This window comes from Gouania willdenowi, chromosome 8, assembly GCF_900634775.1.
Source record: "Gouania willdenowi chromosome 8, fGouWil2.1, whole genome shotgun sequence".
Lineage (NCBI taxonomy): Eukaryota > Metazoa > Chordata > Actinopteri > Blenniiformes > Gobiesocidae > Gouania > Gouania willdenowi.
In genome coordinates, this window is record NC_041051.1 from 16,991,336 (window position 1) to 17,011,331 (window position 19,996).

At 38.1% G+C, this 19,996-nt stretch overlaps 1 protein-coding gene across 1 annotated transcript in view; it reads left to right on the forward strand.

Moving 5' to 3' along the window:
- Positions 1-7,997: 7,997 nt before the first annotated feature.
- The window catches only part of arhgap44a (Rho GTPase activating protein 44a), a 39,264-nt gene continuing 27,265 nt past the window's right edge, over positions 7,998-19,996 (forward strand). The window contains 1 exon segment of the mRNA XM_028454675.1: positions 7,998-8,300. Within this exon segment, the coding sequence (XP_028310476.1) occupies positions 8,248-8,300 (53 nt within the window). The 5' untranslated portion in view covers positions 7,998-8,247.

The window sequence follows — 19,996 nt, forward strand, 5'->3', positions numbered from 1 at the left end:
AAGTTGTTATATTGTGATTTTATTTGGTGTCAATGTCATTTATCATTAATGCCCTCTGTTAGAAATAACAATTCGGTATTTTTGATATTTTTTAATACCTATAGGGAGCCATTGCAAAAGAGTAAAAGAGCCACATGAGGCTCCGGAGTCGCAGGTTGCAGACCCCTGCCTTAGTGTGTGATCAAAATAACCCTTGTATACTATATAGTCTTTTAATCTTGGAACTATTGACTGTGTTCACTTTTGTAAAAACCTTATTCAAACAGCTCAAGGTCAATACAAACATGAAGTTGTCCAGCACTTCAACTTACATCCCATTCCGTTGGTTGATCAGTATTCAGTAAAGACTCTCTTATTATCCTGAATATAAATCTCTCCATCTACAGTGACTTCTCCGTTCATGTAGACTTGGCGTATCATCAGGTAGTTTGCCTTTCGTCAAAAATCCTGATCTATCTGAACCCAATCTGTATCTCACATCCACGAAATGCCATGACTGCCTCAAGACCTTGACTTTCAAGAGCTCTTCTTATATGATTTTTTTACGAGTGTGTGTGGGTGTTAGAGTGATCTGCATCTGCCAGGACAGAAAACTACAAGCAAATTTCTGAAGTCTCTACATTAATCACCCTGTGTAAACTCTGCTTTGGTTCACATCTATTTATCTAGTATATCTAATACGTTATCTGCACTGTGATTGGCTTAGCTTTAGAAGATGTCTGGCTCGTGTAGTTTGCACTGATTCCTTTTTAAAATGACCACCTACTTCTGCCAACAGTTTAAAACTTCTTTTTGTTATTAATATTTTTGTGGTTTGTAAAAGTGAAATCTGATTTTTCACATCTTTCTTCATAGATCTCAGGTACGGTTATGAACAGGTGGACGGTTGCACTTTAGAGAAGATCTGTCTGATGTGCTGTGAACACCAACACCTTGATTGCTGACATGATCACACGTGTTGTCTCTTCCATGGCAACACCTCAGAGTAGAGATCAGTACAGGGTGATGAGGTTCAGCGCTTGTATGGAAAACCCGGTGTGTATTTATTATGCATCTTTAACATCTTTGATATCAAGGATGTCAAAAACCAACTCTAGTTCACCCGTGAGCTGCAAGTTAATATGCTTACTCGTCACTCATGAATAAAGGTTAGCTAGTTAACCAGTGCATACAATTGCATGTTACTAGTAAATACTCACTAGTTAACTAGTTGAAGCCATTTTTGCTATGTTTACTATTGAACTTGGAAAAAGTAAGATGCCTACTAGTTAACTTGCAGTAGCACTAGACTAGTTGGGTCTATAAAAATGATTGTGAAAGTGTCATAAGTACAAGAAGACCTAATGTAAATGAAAGTAGAGGGATTCGAACCAAATCCAGCTCCTTGATTGGTTGGAATACTTTCAAAAACCAATGGCAAGCCTGAATTTACTTTCCCCGCCCCCTTATTGGCATATGATGCTTACTAATGGACACTTTTTGCTTCACTAGTGAAGTCTACCCGTGCGCTAGTAAACCAAAATGAGTAAATCAGAATCAGAATCAACTATAATGGCCATGTAATGTATGTTATACACACGAGGAATTTCACTTGGTGACCAGTGCTCTCTCTGACAATGTAAACATTAAATAATAACAATCAACTAGAAAAATATAAACAGTAGTTGAAGAGTAATATGTGCAAAACTAGATAAAATAATAAATAATAATAATAATAATGATAATAATGATAATAATGATAATGATAGGATAATAGTGCAGTGATGAGTAGTGCAGGTGAACATTTAAATTCAATAGTATGCGTTTATTTACATGAACATTCAAGTGACAGTTTGTTCCAGGGTTGTTACATGTTTAGTTCCAGGGTTATTTCACAAAAACAGGTCTGACACTCTTTGACTGTTTAGTGTTGATCAGAGTGACAGCCTGGGGGAAGAAACTGTTTTTTATGGCAGGTTGTTTTTGCTGTACGTCTGCCAGAGGGGAGGAGTTTGAACAGATTGTGTCTAGGGTGTGAGGGGTCAGCAGTGATGTTACCTGTCCATGTCCTGACCCTGGATAGGTATAAGTCTTGGATGGGGGGCAGATCGACACTGATGATCTTTTCTGCAGTCCTGATTAACCGTTGTAGTCTGTGTCTGTCTAGTTTGGTTGCAGATCCAAACCAGACAGTGATGAAGGTGCACAGAACAGACTGAATGATGGAGGTGTGTAGAACATGATCAGTGGCTCCTGGGGCAGTTGAAGCAGGAAGTACATCCTCTGCTGTGCCTTTTTCTGATTGTGTCTATGTGGGGGGTCCACTTTAGATCCTGTGAGATTGTGGATCCCAGGAACCTGAAGGAGTTCACAGTATAGCCACTGTGCTGTTCAGAACGGTGTGTGTGTGGGGGGGGGATTTCTCCTGAAATCCACTGTCATATCCAGTTTTGAGTGGGTTCAGCTCCAGATGGTTCTGACTGCACCAATGTACTTTAAAATTAAGCACTAGTAGAGCTTAATGAAGGTTGACATGTCTGATATCAAATGTATGCTCAAACTGCTTTCTATACACATACATTTTAGTCGCTAGTGAGCGAGTAAACGAGTAGAGCAAATTTAACTCGTCAACTAGTGACATGGTGTGACGACCATACACGTTGCCTAGTAAAACTGTATCGCATGACTAGTTAACTACTGACACAAAATATTTTCCACTAGATAGTATGTGAGCAAAAATACTTAGGCTGTTAGTAAACAAGTTCATTTTTCTAGATAAAACTAGTTCACCACAGAGACACAAACGCCTAAAGCAGTGGACACGGTGGTTCTCACTGGTTGACATTGCATTCACAATAGACCCTAACGTTCTGTTGCTTGTTAACATGTACACACGAAGATGCACTTTCACGATAACACACTGCATTTCCTGAGCAAACATGTTCACTTGTGAATTAGTGCAAATGAATCAGGCAGGGTGAGAATAATATTGTGGGTTTGCACGCTTCGTTTTGGACTAGAGAGCCAATAAGAAGCAGTTAGACAGCATGCTCCTCCCACTAGTTAACTAGTATCCATTTGAAGCCCCACTATTTCACTAGTGCTACTTCAAATGGGTTTACTAGTGAACTCGTAGATATCTTAATCAATGTGGTTTTCAGATCAATCAGTAAGACTAACCATACATTATACACATAAATTATGTAATATATCATAATGGAAAGTCAGTTTATAATAAAACAATTTTATATAATGTATGTCGGTGACACACAAAATGCTCTAATTTATTTGCAAGCAATTGTCTATTTAAGGTGAGGAACTCTACTTGCTTTCTCACAGCACAAATGTGTAAGGGAAATGCAAGAAACATGGCCATTTTTAATTAAAAATATGTCAAAACTGTTTAGATTATGTGTAGATAAATATAGTACACAAATTTCAATATTAGATTTGTTTTCATGTATCAATTTACATGTAATATTATTAATAATGCTATTATTGTTTTAGCGCTAAAGTGCTTAAAAACATCTTTCATCTACTTTTTGGTTGAAGAATGAGATTCTTTCATCAGACTTTGTTTATGTCCAACATTCTATCAGTGTGTTGTCCCTGTGCTTCCTGAGTAGCAGACCTGCATTTAGACTCAAAGGTGTTTGTGAAAACTTTTAAACAGCCCTCATAGTTTAGACCTGTAATACCTTCCCCTTCAGATGGCATAGTTTACATTAGCCCAGTAGTTCATTATGGTCCCAGTCTAGAAAACCCTTTAAAGCAGAGATGGCTTCTATCAGAGCGGTGCCATAAAAATGTGATTGTCTGATCCGAGGGCCATATTATCAATATTTATGTTAACATAAAGGTTTTGTCATTGTAGTCCTTTTGTGTTGGTTTTCTTGATGTTTTTTGAGTTCATTTAGTCCATTTTTTGTTGCCTTTTTGTGTGTTTTTTAGTCATTATGTGTTTTTGCTATATTCATTGTGCTATTGTTGTCTTTTTGTGTGTCCTTGAAGTCCTTTTGTACATGTTGTGGTTGTTTAGTGTGTCTTTGTTTTCATTTTGTCTACTTTTGTTGACATTTTGTGCATTTTGCCGTCGTTTTCTGTGTTTCTGGAGTTTTGTGTGTTATGTTGGGCTTCATATAACTTCCAACTTCATGAATTACAATTTCGTTTTCGGGGGCCACACACAATTAGACCAAGGGCCGCCAGTTGCCTATACGTCAAAACATCCTTCAAAGTCTGGCCCTGGTGCTGGTTTACCTGAAAGGCTGGGAGGAGGAGAACTACACAAACAACACTGAAAGTTGTTAACCTAAAGAAATCCTAATGAATCTCTATTAAATACATTTTTCTAGACTGAAAGGTGGATTTCCTTTTGTTTTTGTGTCACATTCCGTTTGAATATTATTATGTCAGGATTGCAGGTTTTTTCTCACACCTACACTGACTTATCTGTGTAATATGATCCAACTTGTTTGAAGATTAAAAACCAGCATGGAGAATGTCTCAATCTGACCAGTGTGCAATCAGTTCATGGGATGGCTTTTAACCTGACCCTTCCTCACATCCCACCCATGTTTTGTTCAATAATAACATAAATCAGCCTTCCATTTTTGTGACAAGTACCAACCTCCATGCGCGTGCAAAGGTCTCTGAGATCTGTGTTAATGCCTATGCTATGAAGGAACCCTGTGGTCATCAGGCTGCTGTCAGAGCAGAGCCGTCGTATCAGTAGCAGCGCTGGGTCAGCGGGTGAGAGGTTGTGACCTGAAGGAAGGTCTCGTAAGGAGAGCTGTGACCCAATTAGGAGCATCTCTGTCATCCCTATCCGTGAAAGAAACAGCAGGAGCCTGCGTGACGAATGTGTTTTATTCAGAGTTTTAAAAGAGTACTGATATATCCTAGTCAAGTAGAAGTACTGTTTGTTGGTTGAAATTGTACACAAGTACAAGTACAAGTAAGTCATACATAAAATACTCAAGTACAAGTAAAAAGTAGCTCAATTAAATAGTACTCAAAGTAAAAGTAACTTAGTCCTTTCACCCCCATGTTTATTTTTGGTAATAAATCTTGTCACGGTTTTCTTGCATACAGTAAACATCTCATGTATTTACTTAAAAAGGAGGAGACAAGATCAATTGGAACTTAATTTATTTTCCACAAAGGCATAAAAAAAGGTATAAAATAAAAGCTCTGTCAAAATGTACAATTCTTTTTAAAATAAAATAACACCAATAAATTGAATTCAAAATAAATTAAATTCCCAGGCTGCAAGTATAGCTCAATTTATGAACACTAAAACTATTTTATTTTTATTTTTTTATAGTTTTGGCGCCGTGTATTACGTTTAATTTGGTTGGTTGGCTACGTTGTGATACATTTGATTGTTGCCTGGTCTTTGTTTTTGTTTTGTTTTTTGTAGTTTCATAATGTTTGTTGATCATTTTAAAGCAAAAAATAATAATTTACTGAGTAGAAATGTAACAAATTACTTTACTTCTTTTAAATCGTGCTTAAGTACAAGTAAAATGACTCATTTTGAAATATACTCAAATGAAATAAAAGTACCGATAAACACAAATCAATTACAGTAACGTGAGTACTTGTAATCCATTACTTTCACGTCTGATTTTATTTTTCCTCTCATGTCCTCATGACTTGTCTGCTTCAAATATATTTTAAAGACATATGTGAGGTGAGATTTATAAATACCTGATTTAACTTTTGCACTGTTTACAGTTCCAGTTATCTTTTAAAAATCCTTCAGAAAAATCAATTGGTAATTTCTTGGATTGTATAAATTCAGGAAGATTGTTGAATCAGAAACTTTCCATACTTCAGGGGGGTCGAGTGGGAGCTAATGAAAACAAATGATCTGACAAGGTCGAAAGGTTGAGATCAAGGCTGAGGAACCCCCCCGCCTCTCTCAATTTTGGACGTCAGAGATTAATGGTATTAGAAAACAGTCATTTCTCTGTATCATTTCCCCCCTGAGGCCTCTGAACCCTTCAGCTACATCCAGCCCACCTGTTAGCCTATCAGGGCCTTTTGACCCACAGGGCGTTAACTCTGACCGGGGATTTGAACCTTCTCTGTCCTCTTCACGCCACAGAATGGGGGATATTGTGTTTTAATGACTCAGCCCAAAAACTTACTTCAAACATTCCTTGACTTTTAGAGATGATTTACCATCATGTGGGTGTATGATATACAAACCCTTTCCCAAAAATTAGAATATCATGAAAAAGTTGTTAGAACGGAACATTTCACCCCAAATCATGACTGACTCTGGACCTCAAGCAGCTTAGGTTCTGTTCCTCACCCGTCTTCTTCCAAACCCTTGGACCTTGATTCCTGAATGAAAAACACACTTTACGTTTATCAGAAAAGAGGACCATGGACCACTGGCCAACAGTCCAGTCCTTCTTTTCCTCTTTTTTTTCTGCAAAAACTGAAAAGTAAATGGTGATTTTATTTTTCCCCAGTATTCTAATTTTTTGAATTCCTGTTTTCTTGGGTTTTTATAGCTGGAATCCCAAATTATGTAAAAATAAACAAATAAATACTTGAAATCATTTAAATTGTGGACCCTGAATCTATAATCTATGAAAGTTTAACTTTTTGAATGGAATTATGGATATTAAACAACTTTTCCATGATATTCTTATTTTTTAGAAAGGGTCTGTATGTCTGTCCACCAAAAACCAATCAAAGTTCTCATTCATTCCACAAACCGTAGTGTTTCTAAATAGGCAACAGGAATATTTGGTTTCCAAGCAAACAGACCAGGTGTTGTATATACAGTAAAGACACAAATAAAAGCCTTCCTTTAAGATTTTAACTGTAATGTAAGAATTGCAAATTATTGTCAAAGTCTTATTGCTGGAAATGTTGAGCTCAAGCTGGAGTGGGTTGGTTATATTTAAGCGTTTTCTCTTTTTGTTTTTCGAGAAAACACTGCTTCCTTCTGGACAACAGGAGCTCTACAGAGACTGAGATGTAACAGTCAATAATACAAATAATAATTAAAAAAAAAAAAAAAAAAAAATTTCTAAAATGTCATATATATGGACTTTCTGGAAACTCTAGAGTTATTTTAATTTTTAAAGACCCTTAGAGGAGTATTAATGATATAGTAGAAGAAGCGTGTTGAAGTTTGTCAACAATGTTTTATATTTCGTCTCCAACACACTTAAACAGTGTAAAATCATGCAGCATCTAATTGCAAGCTTCTTTTAAAATAAATCATGCTTGAGTGGAGTGGCATCTAAAAAAATAAATAAATAGCAGAGGGAAAACGTAGTATATAGTATTGTTATATTAGTGTTCACCTAATTTACTGTTGCAGCAATGCACTGATTACACATTACCACTAGAGGACAGTATTAACCAGGCAGACTCATAGCATTGAGCAAATAGGGCAAGTAATTCTCCTAAGTTCAACAAGCCATCCATCCATCCATCCATCCATCCATCCATCCAATCATCCTTCAATAATATCAGGCTTTCAATTATAAACAAACCTATGAATTATTGACTCCTGAATAGTCCAACCGTGCATATTTCAAAATCCATTATTTATCCATTATTTATATATATATATATATATATATATATATATATATATATATATATACTCAACTGTAAGTGGCCCTAATGTGGCTTTATGTGACATTTTAACGCAGATCGTGACCCCATTTTGATATAAAAATTGTAACACTGTATTACAAATACAGAGTTGGCAGTTTTAATAACAAGTTGTGCTAGTTCAAATATCTTTATACTACATTTAAAAAAATTATTATTATTATTATTATTATTATTATTATTATTATTATTATTTTATATCAATAACTATACATTTCAGGCGACCCCATTTAAACTCCAGGCGGCCTTAAGGTTGAAAAACACTGTTTTAACGCCTCTGCTCTTTACATGTTTTTTTTAATAGAATAGGGCGAACTACATTTCCCACAGTTCATTGCTGCGCAGCCGCTTCTTGTCCTCGTTGTCGCTCCCTGCCTATCGGTGACTCTCCAGCATCCCTCTGTCTGCAATGAGGCTAATAATGATGCACAGCTTTTAAATCCGCACCGTTTAAAAAATAATATGTAATCCCAGGACAGTTTTTGTGGCGTTTGCAATGAAGAAAGAAGAATATGGAAGGCTGGATTCTGTGTTGCGCCTCTGTGGAAGCCTGGCCGATGTGCGTCGAGAAATAATGCGGAATATTCCTCCTCCATAGGTGTTAATGCTGAAGATACAAACATGAAGAAGCAATTCAATCGGATGCGACAGCTCGCCAACCAAACGGTTGGAAGGTGAGGAGGAAAAATCGTGCGCTTTTCATGTCGTGTCTGTGCAAAGGGAAGAGAATGATTCTGTGTCCCCATAGGGCGCGGATCCTTTCCATTATTATATGATGTATGTATGTATGTATGTATGCATGTGTATTAGTGATGGGATAAAGGTGTTTGACTGCTGCATGTGTGGGGCTGTTCCTTTGCTGATCATCCATTGAGATGAACTACCGCAGAGACACAGCCTCCCTCTCATTCACTGTGTGTGCACTAATGCAGGGACATCCACTTTGATGGCTTTGATGTTACAGCTGTGCTTTGATAAGTCAGATGATGTGGTGATGGAATGATCCTCCTGTCTGTAGCTGAAAGTGATGCTGGTGGGTGTGTGTTGAGACGTGAGACCATCCATGAAAGGGGGGGAAGCGCAATGTTTTCATTATTACGCAGTAATGTCAGCTGTGAGGAGGGGAAGTGCCTCACAGGCGTGGATCGACAACCGAGGCTCCCCAAAGGCACTGATCCGCATCTGGCATTTACAGGCACTCAAGATGTGTTTCATTGTTTCACTTTAATTGGTCTGTTTCTCTTCTGAGGAGATGTTTCATCATCTGAGCTGGGTTTCCCATGCATCTCTCAGGTTGCTGTGTAAGGGATCCCCCCTTCTTCTCTCCTGCGTAGTTGCTTTCTCTCTAAATGCGTGCATACTGTCCCACCTTCAGGAATAATGAGTGACCTTTTACTCTTGGCCAAAAGGGTTTATCAGCTTTCCCTCACTGGCTGTGTGAAGGCAGAGCAGCTTGTCAAGCAGCAGAAGGGCCATAAGGTGTTCTCTACTCAGCACCTGGGGATTAGGAGCAGGAGGTTTGGTCATTACCATCAACATAACAAGGCTGGGACTGCATGGGGGGGGGGGGGTCTCAGGCAATCCTTACAGTCAATATTAGTACTACCATCATCCCTGTGCATTATTACAGTGTGACTCAGTGTGTGTGTGGGCAGTAGGGTTGCAGCAAGCCAATGAAGATAGGGCTGCACTTCTTCACAGTTCACGTGCACATGCAGCAGATATTTGAACTTTTTAGACATGAATTCATTCATTAATTAATGTTAGCGTTAGAGATTTAAAACATGCATGCTAATCACCTGCTGACTTCCTCTGTGACTGTGTGTGTCAGTTCAAACTCACGATGTCTAGGTTTATTTTTAACAGCAGCTTTTGATTTGCAACTTAGTTTCAGTCAAAATTTAGAATAGAATAGAAAAAAAGAGGGAGTTTTGTCTTCCCGCTGTCGCTAAACGCTTGTTCATGTGGATCTTGTCGGGTTCCTTCTTTCTTACTATGGACTCTGTATTTTGTTAAGCACTTTGAGATGACCTTGTTGTAATTTGCGCTATATAAATAAAGTTTGAATAGAATAGAATAGAATCAATTTATTGTCACTGCAAAAGTACAACAACATTGCACATGCCCCTCCCTACAACATCCAAGTACACTTCAAAGATTCAAGCCAAACAGACACAATCATCATAAAAACAACATAAGTTATGGTAAATAATGTCAAAGATTGAGTAGTAGTTTCATCTGATAAATGTCATTAAGATTTAGTCAACTAAGACCATCAGAGTATATGCTTTTCTTGAACATTTACATACCATTGATAAACCTAATATTGTTCATTACAGACAGATTTGATGTGATAAATGCGTTAAGTCCACATGATCACATGAGTTCTGATTGGATTTCGTCCCATGTGACGAAATTATAGATTAGTTTGTGTTAGTTAATGAAAATATCAATATGTTTTTTAATGTGGTCATAGTCTAGTTGTCTCAAAAAAAGTAGTCGACAAAAACTATGCTGACAGTTTTTAGTCGACAGAATTACCACTTTTACTGCATCGAAGCGTTTAGTGACTCTTTAGCTTCCTGTCAAACAGAATGGAATGTATTACATATAAGGGTATCCCGACTGATATTGATAGCTGATATCAGTCCGATATCAGTCCAAAAAAATATAAGTATCAGATTATTTTAGCCAACATCTTTGATGTATTGTGTTTTTACTGGATGTAGTGAAAATGTTGTAATAGGACATCCTTAATCACAGGTTTAAAACTAGCCAAAGAATGACAAGTGTGACCCTGAGGTGACCTTGAGGACAGGCAAACATTGCCATTTGTTGAATTAGTTTTATTTATGGCACTTTAAGTAGAACTTTTTTTTAAACAAGTGATCATTCATCCATCCATCCATCCATCTATCTACATATTGTCTATACCCGTATCTTGTTCAGGGTCACTGGGCACTGGAGCCTGCAGCTGACTCAGGGCTTCACAGCACACATTCACACACATTAAGTCCTATGTTGGAAATTCAAAATCTAATTTAATCTAACATCCATGTTTAGGATTTGGAAGGAATGCCAGAGAAAAAAGTCATCCACATTCAGCAACAGCACAGCGGGCTGATGATTTAACAACTATCCCCAACATTCCCACTCTGAAGATTTTATGTTCACATCGATTGGTTATTTTATTTCTTCTTTCTAAGAAAAGATGGTCATCATGTTTCATTATATTTTGAAAGCACTCAGCTGGCTCCACCACACTTGGACCTTTTATCAGTGAGAGGCTGTTTTTTCTCTTTCATCATGAAGGGTGAAGATCTTTCATCCCACGTTGTGTAGGCAAACAGTGCATTACTGCACTGCAATGTGCTCGTTATGGCTTGACGTGCAACGCTTTGTTGCTCCACGAGTCCTTGTGCCGACATGTCTCTGTGCGTTAGTGTGGGATCAGTGGGCGGATAAATATGTAAATGTGCAGATTAAACATCAGCCAATATTCTCCTGTGCTTGGTTTTGCATCACAACTGAGTTAATTGTCTGTGTTCTGGATATATAATGTGACGCTGATAAAAATGGATTTAAACTTCAGCTGTTGTTTTTTTTTTTTTTTTTTTTTCTATTTCCGTCTGCGTTGCCATGTCAACAGAGTGGGAGTCTTGGATTGAATGAGGGAAGAGATAATACCTTCTGAGTTTCAATATCATCCGACCAGCAGCAAAAAGGGGCGTTTTGGTTTGTAAGCGGGTACACCCCCTTCAATGGCAGAAACACCCCCTTCTTATTCACTTCTAAATTGTAACTTAACATCTGGTCTTCATCAGTATTTCAAAATAAGATTCTGTAATAGGGTTAGGGCCATATTTTTCATTACCTTTATGCTGAAGCAGTAGCTAAGCCAGAAGTCAGGTAGCGGAAATTATGTTTTTTCAAACCCTTTCTGATTGGTTGGTGAAAAGGTACTGGAACTGCCACTAAAGCGGTTTTGTAGCCCATTCGAAATGCCAGACCCTCCTTCTGAGTTTGGATATCCATTGTCATTTTTTCATTCGTTTTGACCAGAGTGTCAGTTTGATTGAAATCAGGACCTCATTTGGTTTCACTCTGCCACCGTCCTAAACCCCAAGAGTTCAGGAAGTTGATGATATCTGTGATACACCCATAGATATCATGGATAATGCAACATATTTTCTTATGCCATTAAGTAATACATCCTCTTAATTCGACTGGCGCCCTGTCCAGGGTGTACCCCCGCCAAGCGCCCTATGAGAGCCGGAGATTGGCACCGGCAGACCCCCGCGACCCTGATAAATGGGAATAAGCGGGTATGAAAATGGATGGATGGATCCTCTTATTTCTGAATCCAAGTACTCCCTTTGTCCGACTACAACATTTTGCTTAAAAAACCATTTAAAAACTATAGAGCACTGTGATAACACACATTTTGATTAATCACAATGTATAAATAAGTGGAAAGAAACAGTATTTAATGCAGTGGTTCTCAACCTTTTTTGGATCATGACCCCATTTTTATATCAAGAATTTCTGGTGACCCCAAGGACGTTTTTTTCTAGAATCAGTTTTTAATCATGTTTGAGTTCAAATTTATTTATTTGTTTATTTTTTTCTGCATTTTGGTTGAACCCGATTCACAAAGTGAAAGTATAGAGATTTTTTAAGATTCTGGTGTGTTGTTTTAATTAAAAAATAATTGAATAATAATTGAAAAATATTCAAAATATGATTTTAATTTTTCGTAAATTTCAGGCGACCCCATTTAAACTCCAGGTGACCCCGTATGGGGACCCGACCCCAAGATTGAAAAACACTGATTTAGTGGCTCCTAAATAGATTTATTTCTAAAGTTTGTATGATTTCCATTCATTTCACGCCTGGGGTGGGACCAAGACTGACACTAATTTTCCACTGTCTCCTTCTCTCAAGTACCCCCTGTAGTACCATGTACCCCCATTTGAGAAACACTGTCCTAAACCAATCCAGGAGATCTTGACTGAAATGGTATGTTTTTCTCCACATTTCATTGTGCGATGCTCCTCTCCTCTTTATGGCATATCCAAGCATGCCTGTGAGGACCAGTGTTTCTGCACTGGAAGTGGTTTTCCTCTATGTAAAGGATAATGAAGGTCTTCTTTCAGAGAGGGGGGGGTTGGTCTTCAGCTTCAGGTGTGCTGTGTCAGCATCTCTCCAAGGCCTCTTCTGCTGCTAGCTGCGGTCTGCCAGTGAAAGAGCTATGTCATGTGATCACAAGCTTGACCAATCCTGTCGCTGGGACACAGGAGTATATTCTGAAAGGTGTCCAACCATGCATAGAGAAATATGTTACTGTACAATGGGAGGGACGACTGCCTCTCGTATATATCTTTGAGTGATGATTTTAGTAATGTATGTTGATTTTATTTTTTCAATTTTAGTAAATTATTGTAGAATTGTGTTTTATTCAAAGGAAGAGTGATCTGCATGTTTGAATGTGTTTTAAATTATGTATGTGTATAAGGGCGTCACACACATGAACTGGAATAGCAAAGTGAAAATATTGCACTGGCTCAGGCGTCTCACACCCAGACTCTGACCTATTTCTTTATTCCCATCTCAAAAGTCCTATCTAGGTCTAGGACAGAGAGATAAAAAAAAAAAATGTGAAAGAATTAATTTAGCATCACATGATTTCTTGGCACAAAAAAAGCAACACCATAGTTTATTCTTGCCGTATATCCTCCAGGGTGGTACAAAGGTGTAGTGGTTATACTCAGAGAAGGTCAATGTAGGTGTGGGTAGGGCTGGGCAATATATCGAGTTTCACCATATATCAAGTTTTCTATTTAGGCGATATAGAAAATGACAATATTGCCTATATCTATATTATTTATTGCTTATTTGGTTTTAAAACACTTGTTTTAGGAGCCGCTGGTGTCACTACTTCTCAGAACAGCATGTAAAGCACAGTCAGATGGATTCTAACCCAGATCTTCCCCTAAACAAGCCACACTACAGAACTCACTCACAAGTGGGGAAAAAGCCAAAAGGGGCACATTTTGTGCAACTGTTTGTTAATAAATGTGCCTGTATGACATTTTGCATCAGCAAATTTATCCCAAAATTGTGTTCCTGGTCAGACTTCATTTGATTTAAAATGATTGAGATTTATATCGTGTATCGCCATTTTGAGAAAAAATATCAAGATATGAGTTTTGGTCCTGCCGTAGGGGTAGCATCCTCTGTATGTTTCGCTTGGATTTGTGACTTGTAGAGTTTGAGGCCTAAATCGCACTAGTTGGGGAAGAATCCAGCTCGTCACATCCCGATGCATCACTCACCTGTGCAATGTTCACTAGTAGCACTAAGTGCTCTTTCTGCCTTGTGTCCTCTGGGTTCACTCACCACTCCGCTATGCAATCATTAGAAAATGGCAGCCATTTGTGGTCACAGATGCTTTCGTTCTCGATCTTCCAGCAATGTCTATCCTCTTCTCCACTGAGACAGCTGGCAAATGCATTTGTAATGAGCTGGCCACACACTGATTTGACGGACTGTTAACGGCTCAAACACACGAAGAAAGCATAATGCACCGTGTTCATTTTTATGCACTGGTGTAAAATGCACACCAACATATTTGAATCAGTCTGTTTGCATCACAAAAACGACATCTTTTCCTATATAAATGACTAATATCTGGCCATTAAACTTAGCTAAATTGTACCAAAATTGGTAAATAATGGGAGAAATATCATGGAACTCTATTATATGCTCCCAAAACATTATTTGTGAAACCTTAAATTACCCTAACCCTTTTGCACGAAACACTGCGCTGCCGTGTGATTGGAGTTGAAGGCTAATGCTTCTGCCACGACCACTAGTTCAGCTAACTGCTTTGAATGCAGTCATAATAATCTGAACTGCTTGTTCATCACAACACATTTAAAACACATTTCAGATAAAGCTCTGCATTTATTATCAATAAAGATAAAGATAACTTACTATTAGTCCCACAAAGGGGAAATTTGAGCGGCAGATCAATAAAAGAGCATAATAAAAATGAAAAATGGAATATATATACACATGGGCTTGTACACAGTACAAAGAGAAAGATCACTAGACAAACTGTTACATGTGCGCAAGATTTTGAACAGGATTTTCTGCAAAATTGGAAATAAATGAGTCTATTTGTCACCCTTTCTAGACAATCAATCACCCGCTTCCCAGTGAAAAATAGCATGTAAATGCTTGATATTGTCCCAAAACATGCAAGTGAGGCATTTCATGTTGGGGCCCAAATTCCAATAAAAAGAAAAAGAAGAAAAAAACTGGTCAGATTGCTTTTTCCGTGTCGGATTGATTTTTCTGTTACAGAATGTGATTTCCATTTATTCTGCATGCGTTCCTTGATTACGGAATATGGGATACCCTACAAAGGGCAGATGACAGATGTAGGAGGCAGTCTATTGCATGCCAATGCTGCATCATCTCCTTGCCTCACATGACGATACTTCATCTCTTTACGGTGGAAGAAAAGGACAAGAATAATGTCATTCACAACCCCTGCATGATTCACCACATGCCTGCGTTAACCTTTTTATATTTCCAAGCTGTGATTATGGCTTCGCAGCTCTGTTTAGTGTTAGTGTCAGAACTGCGTTTAGAAATATTGTATTGTGAGTGTTGCATAACTTTGTAACTTAGAAATCGTGAGCAACTGTTGTTATTCTATTCTAATATTCAGCACTTGAACGCAAAGTGCATATTGGTTTCTTTCTGATACTGCAGACGACATGATTGTATGTGATGATGGGTCTTTGTCACGAGAGCATTTTTGTCACATAAAGAAAGAGAATGGAATATCAGACCGAGGAGCTGTCTCATCCTTTCTATGTCACTGATTTCCTCAAAAGACTAATCTCTTGAAGGGCCTTCCACTATCACCTCACAGGCATCACAACATGCATAGAGAAAAAAACAGCCATAGCGTTATAAATAAAGCCTCATCAGGCTGATTTCCTTAATGAGTCTATCGACCTGGTTTCAATCAGAGTAGCTTTGACTGTTCCTGAGACTTGTGAGGGGAGTCGGGACAGATCATTCCGCATGAGGAAAGGATTGCATGGCCTTGAATGAAATGCTAAAAATCTATTCGATCCAAACTAAAAATGAAAATATTTAGAAAAAGTGTGTGTTTCATTGTGTTCAATGCATCTGATTTGATGTTTTGTACCGATTAGACCCATTTAGCCAACGCTGGCCTTTTTAATTTGATCAAACCAACAAAATACTGAGTTTCAAACTGCAGAAACGATGCTAATTTAAACACGAAATTGTCCCGATTAACAATCTGTCTTCAAGCACAGACAAATGAAACACATGACACTAGAAAACCAAGGTGGTGGGACCAGGGGGCCGCTTTTGGCAATGTTCTGGGAAGTTACTACTGGTTTTGTGATCAGTGTTGGTGACACTGTGTCAACATCTTTACAAAAAAAAGAGTGCGATTGTATTTTTCAGGTGTGAAATGTATAATTCACCTGGGATACCCTTGGTTTAATAGATGTTTTATTTGAGTCTGTTTTAAGTTTAATGTAGCGTAGGAAGAGATTTTTTTTTTGCCATTAGTTTGCATTTTACAGTCAATTTCATATTGAAGACGAAACATCAACATCATAATGCAGGACGTTTTAGGAACAACGATGTTTTTTAGGGCTGATAGAGCAACGATAAGGAACATTTTTCTCTTAGAGCAGCAGTCATGGCTTTCAGCCTACTTCTCTCAGATTGTCCCTAGCCAGCTGTGGCTACAGATGTAGCTTGTGGGTGTGGTGTAGTGGTTTCCGTCTTTGCTTTGAGCTTCTGCTTGGGAAAGAAATAAATAATCCAAGCCATGATTACAAAGAAAATAGCTTTTGAATATAAAATAACTACTTTTATTACCATTTGGTACTTTATGAATGACTTCATGGGCCAGTTGTAGGATGTATTGATTATGTTATAACTTCTACTAAAGTGTCACAAACTATTTTGTAAAATACATATAAGTTGTTGGTTACACTGTACTAACATTTATGTTATTGTTCAGTACAAAAGTGGGTGACTCTTTGTCAACATGCCCACTTCAGAACATTCCGGAATGTCAAAAGGGCAAAAACAGGAAGCTCTAATTAACTAATAGCAAATTCTTCCATTGCTTACCTCCTACTGCCCTTAGAGGAAGGTTTTTGAATGTTTTCACATTTTAGGTCAAGGATACCAATAGTGATCCGATGTCAGCACGAATCATACCTACTTTTTTTTCTTCTTCTTCGTCTTCTTTAATATTAAAATAATAATTACTTATTTTGTAGTGTGGAATGTTTGAAAAGACTTGATCGAGTGAGAGAACAATAGTCAGCAACAGTAGGTATGAGAAAAACTGACCCATTTATTATTAACCATTTGGTTACATACATTTTAACCTCCAACATAATATCCACAGTATTCAATAATTGAATAAAATACATAAAAAAATGAATTGGGGGGAAAAATAATAAAAAAAATCGGCGAATCAGGAAATTTTAATCCGATATCCGATATTCGTTTTCAGGCTAATATCCGACCGATATCCAATATCGATATCGGAGCTGGACACCCCTAGTACTTTAAACATATTCCTACTAACATGGAAACAAATAAATGAATAAATGCCGGTGACAATATTTTTTGGTGGAGGTGATGAAAATCATAAATGTTGTCATGGATAACTGGGTTTCCAGCTACCGCCACTCGCCCACTCTGTTTCTCTCTCTCTTTTTCTCCCTCGTGTGTGCATGCTCCTGTGCATGTGTGTGCTCACCCCTCTCGTAGTTATTTTTTCATACTTGACAGAACTGTGACCTAGTTTGCTGGACACCAACAGTAAGTGGGTTTTTCTGTTATAGTAACCTTGTATCACATCATCCCACGTGCTTTGTTCTTCTGGAGGCAACGTTTGGGCCTCTCGGTGCTTCAGTGAAAAACAAAAAGCACTCACTGTGTGCAAATGTATGTATATATGTTTGTGTGGCTCACATGGCATGACTTCAGGCCATGCAATGGCCCGCTGAGGCCCAGGGCTACCATGCTGCTCTGTTACTCTTCTCTGCTGTTGCAGAACCACTTAGCATCCATCGTTGCTCTTTTAACTTCCAATGTCCACCTTTTTTTTTTCTAGCCTTTCTGCTCTTTGCAAACCAACTCAGCAGCTTTTTGAACTCTCTGAAATCTCAAATTCACTAAAGGTCAGCCACAGCCAACTGTTGGCCTGCTACCAAACACAATATGTTCAAGACCACGGATGTTATTTTATTCAAATATTTTTTGATCACGTAGCCATGGATTATTCATGCTTTCATAAGTCATGCATGTTGCTAGAGGGTTGAGGATGCAGCTGTCTAACATAACATAATCTCAATACATTAATATTTGTTAGGTTTATAAGATAAATCAGCAGCTGAACTGGTCAGCTGGGTATTGGTTTTACATTTTTCCTCCAACTTGATGGTATCTCAATAACAAAGGATGGTAAAGGTTTTATGGAAAATATGCTAGATCACACAGCTATCACATGACATAAGCCCAGATGTCATTGGTGTATTTATTTTATTTTGTTCTGAAGCTGCTGGAGACACAAAAAAAAACATTTATCAGACAAAGACAGTGTAGATGTAATGGTTGAAATTGCCGCTTGATAGTTTGTTTTGATCTCTTGTTTTAATTTCGGAAACTTTTAAAATCGGAAAAGTTTTACACATTGCATTGTGGGATGTGGAGTCCCGTAGACAGATACATAGAAGTGTTTTTACTTCCTTCTTACTGTGATTTCTTGTGTTTACCCCCAAAAACACTGCCATAGCTACTTTCTAAATATGTATTCACGGACTGAAAGACATCAATGGTGGATTACATGGAAAAACCCGAATCTAAGATTCAGTGTCAGAAGTACTTAATTTATCCCAGGGGGAAATTACTTAAAGGTCCCATATCATGCTATTTTTCACCCATCTCCATTTGTTCTAAAAACCCCAAAAACATAGTATTTGAGGTTAATTTTCCCAAACTCGCCTGTTTTCCAGAGTTTTAGCCTCTGAAAAGTCACTTTCTGAGCAACTCTAAACAAACAGGCTGATTTGCGGCCTACTTATGCGTATTCATGAGTGGGCGTGTCTATAGACGGGACACTGACTTCCTCCTCCCCGCACGATGACGTAGGGCCAGAGGACGGCCCGCCTTCCTATCACCCACTCCCTAGCTGAGCTCATGTTGCTTTATATTACGAGACAGAGCGTGGGGGCGGGGTGTTCACCGGTACATACATAGACTGTAGAAAAAACACACATAGCACTGCACGAAAGACGCTGACATGCTCACCTTCGTGGGCGTGTCTGTTTACATGTCAATCACGGCTGAGAGCTTCCTGGAGGCGCGGCTTCTCCAGCTCAGTGCCGCGTCAGATTCGTCATCAAAGTGAGAACGTGTCATCAAATTGGAGCGAGGTGTTTGTGCTCACCCTGCAGTAAGAAAGGAGCAAATCACCCTCTAACTAACGATTGAGGGAATCAATGAAAAAAACACTTTGGGCATGTGTATGAAGCCCATATAGCACTTTTATGATGTTTAAAGCACAGAAAAGTTGATTTAGCTTAACATGGGCCCTTTAAGTCAGGTGATTTCATGGGGAATACAGGGATCAAACTACAACAAAAATGTTGTCAAACAAATCACCTCCTTGTCTGGTAAAGAAATACAAGAAATCCCAGTAAGAATGACGGAAAAAAACACTGCTTTGCATTTGTTCATGGAACTCTATGTCCCACAATGCAATGCGCAAAACTTTTCTGAAAATGTCAATAAGACAGTGTTGGAGATGAAAACAAACTTTTTCATCAATTTCAACCTTTTACATCTTTCATTTTGAGCAATTGATCTTCGGTTTATTGAACTATGAGGCCTTAATATGATTTTTCTGATAGAAAAAAAAATGTCTCCAGCTTTAAAGTGGCTTCTTTAAAACAAATCTTTTCATCCTTTTTCTTGCGTAGACACAAGAAAAATGTGTTTTCGCTCATATTACGACAATAATTTTAAAAAGTATCTAATATGTGGTTAAATACTCCTCCATGGTTGTAGGTGGCAGTAGATGGCACCATAGGTCAGCGTTGTTCTAGAAATTGTCTGCTGATGTGCTGTGTGTCTACATGCGTAACTGTAGTTTACAAATGTGTGGAAAAATCATTTCGTCTGATCACTCGTGAAAATGGGCAATAATTTCATGACTGTCTATTATTTATTTTATTGTTAGTTTTGTCTTTGTATGTATTTTTGCATGTTTTTACTAAATCATCATCATCAC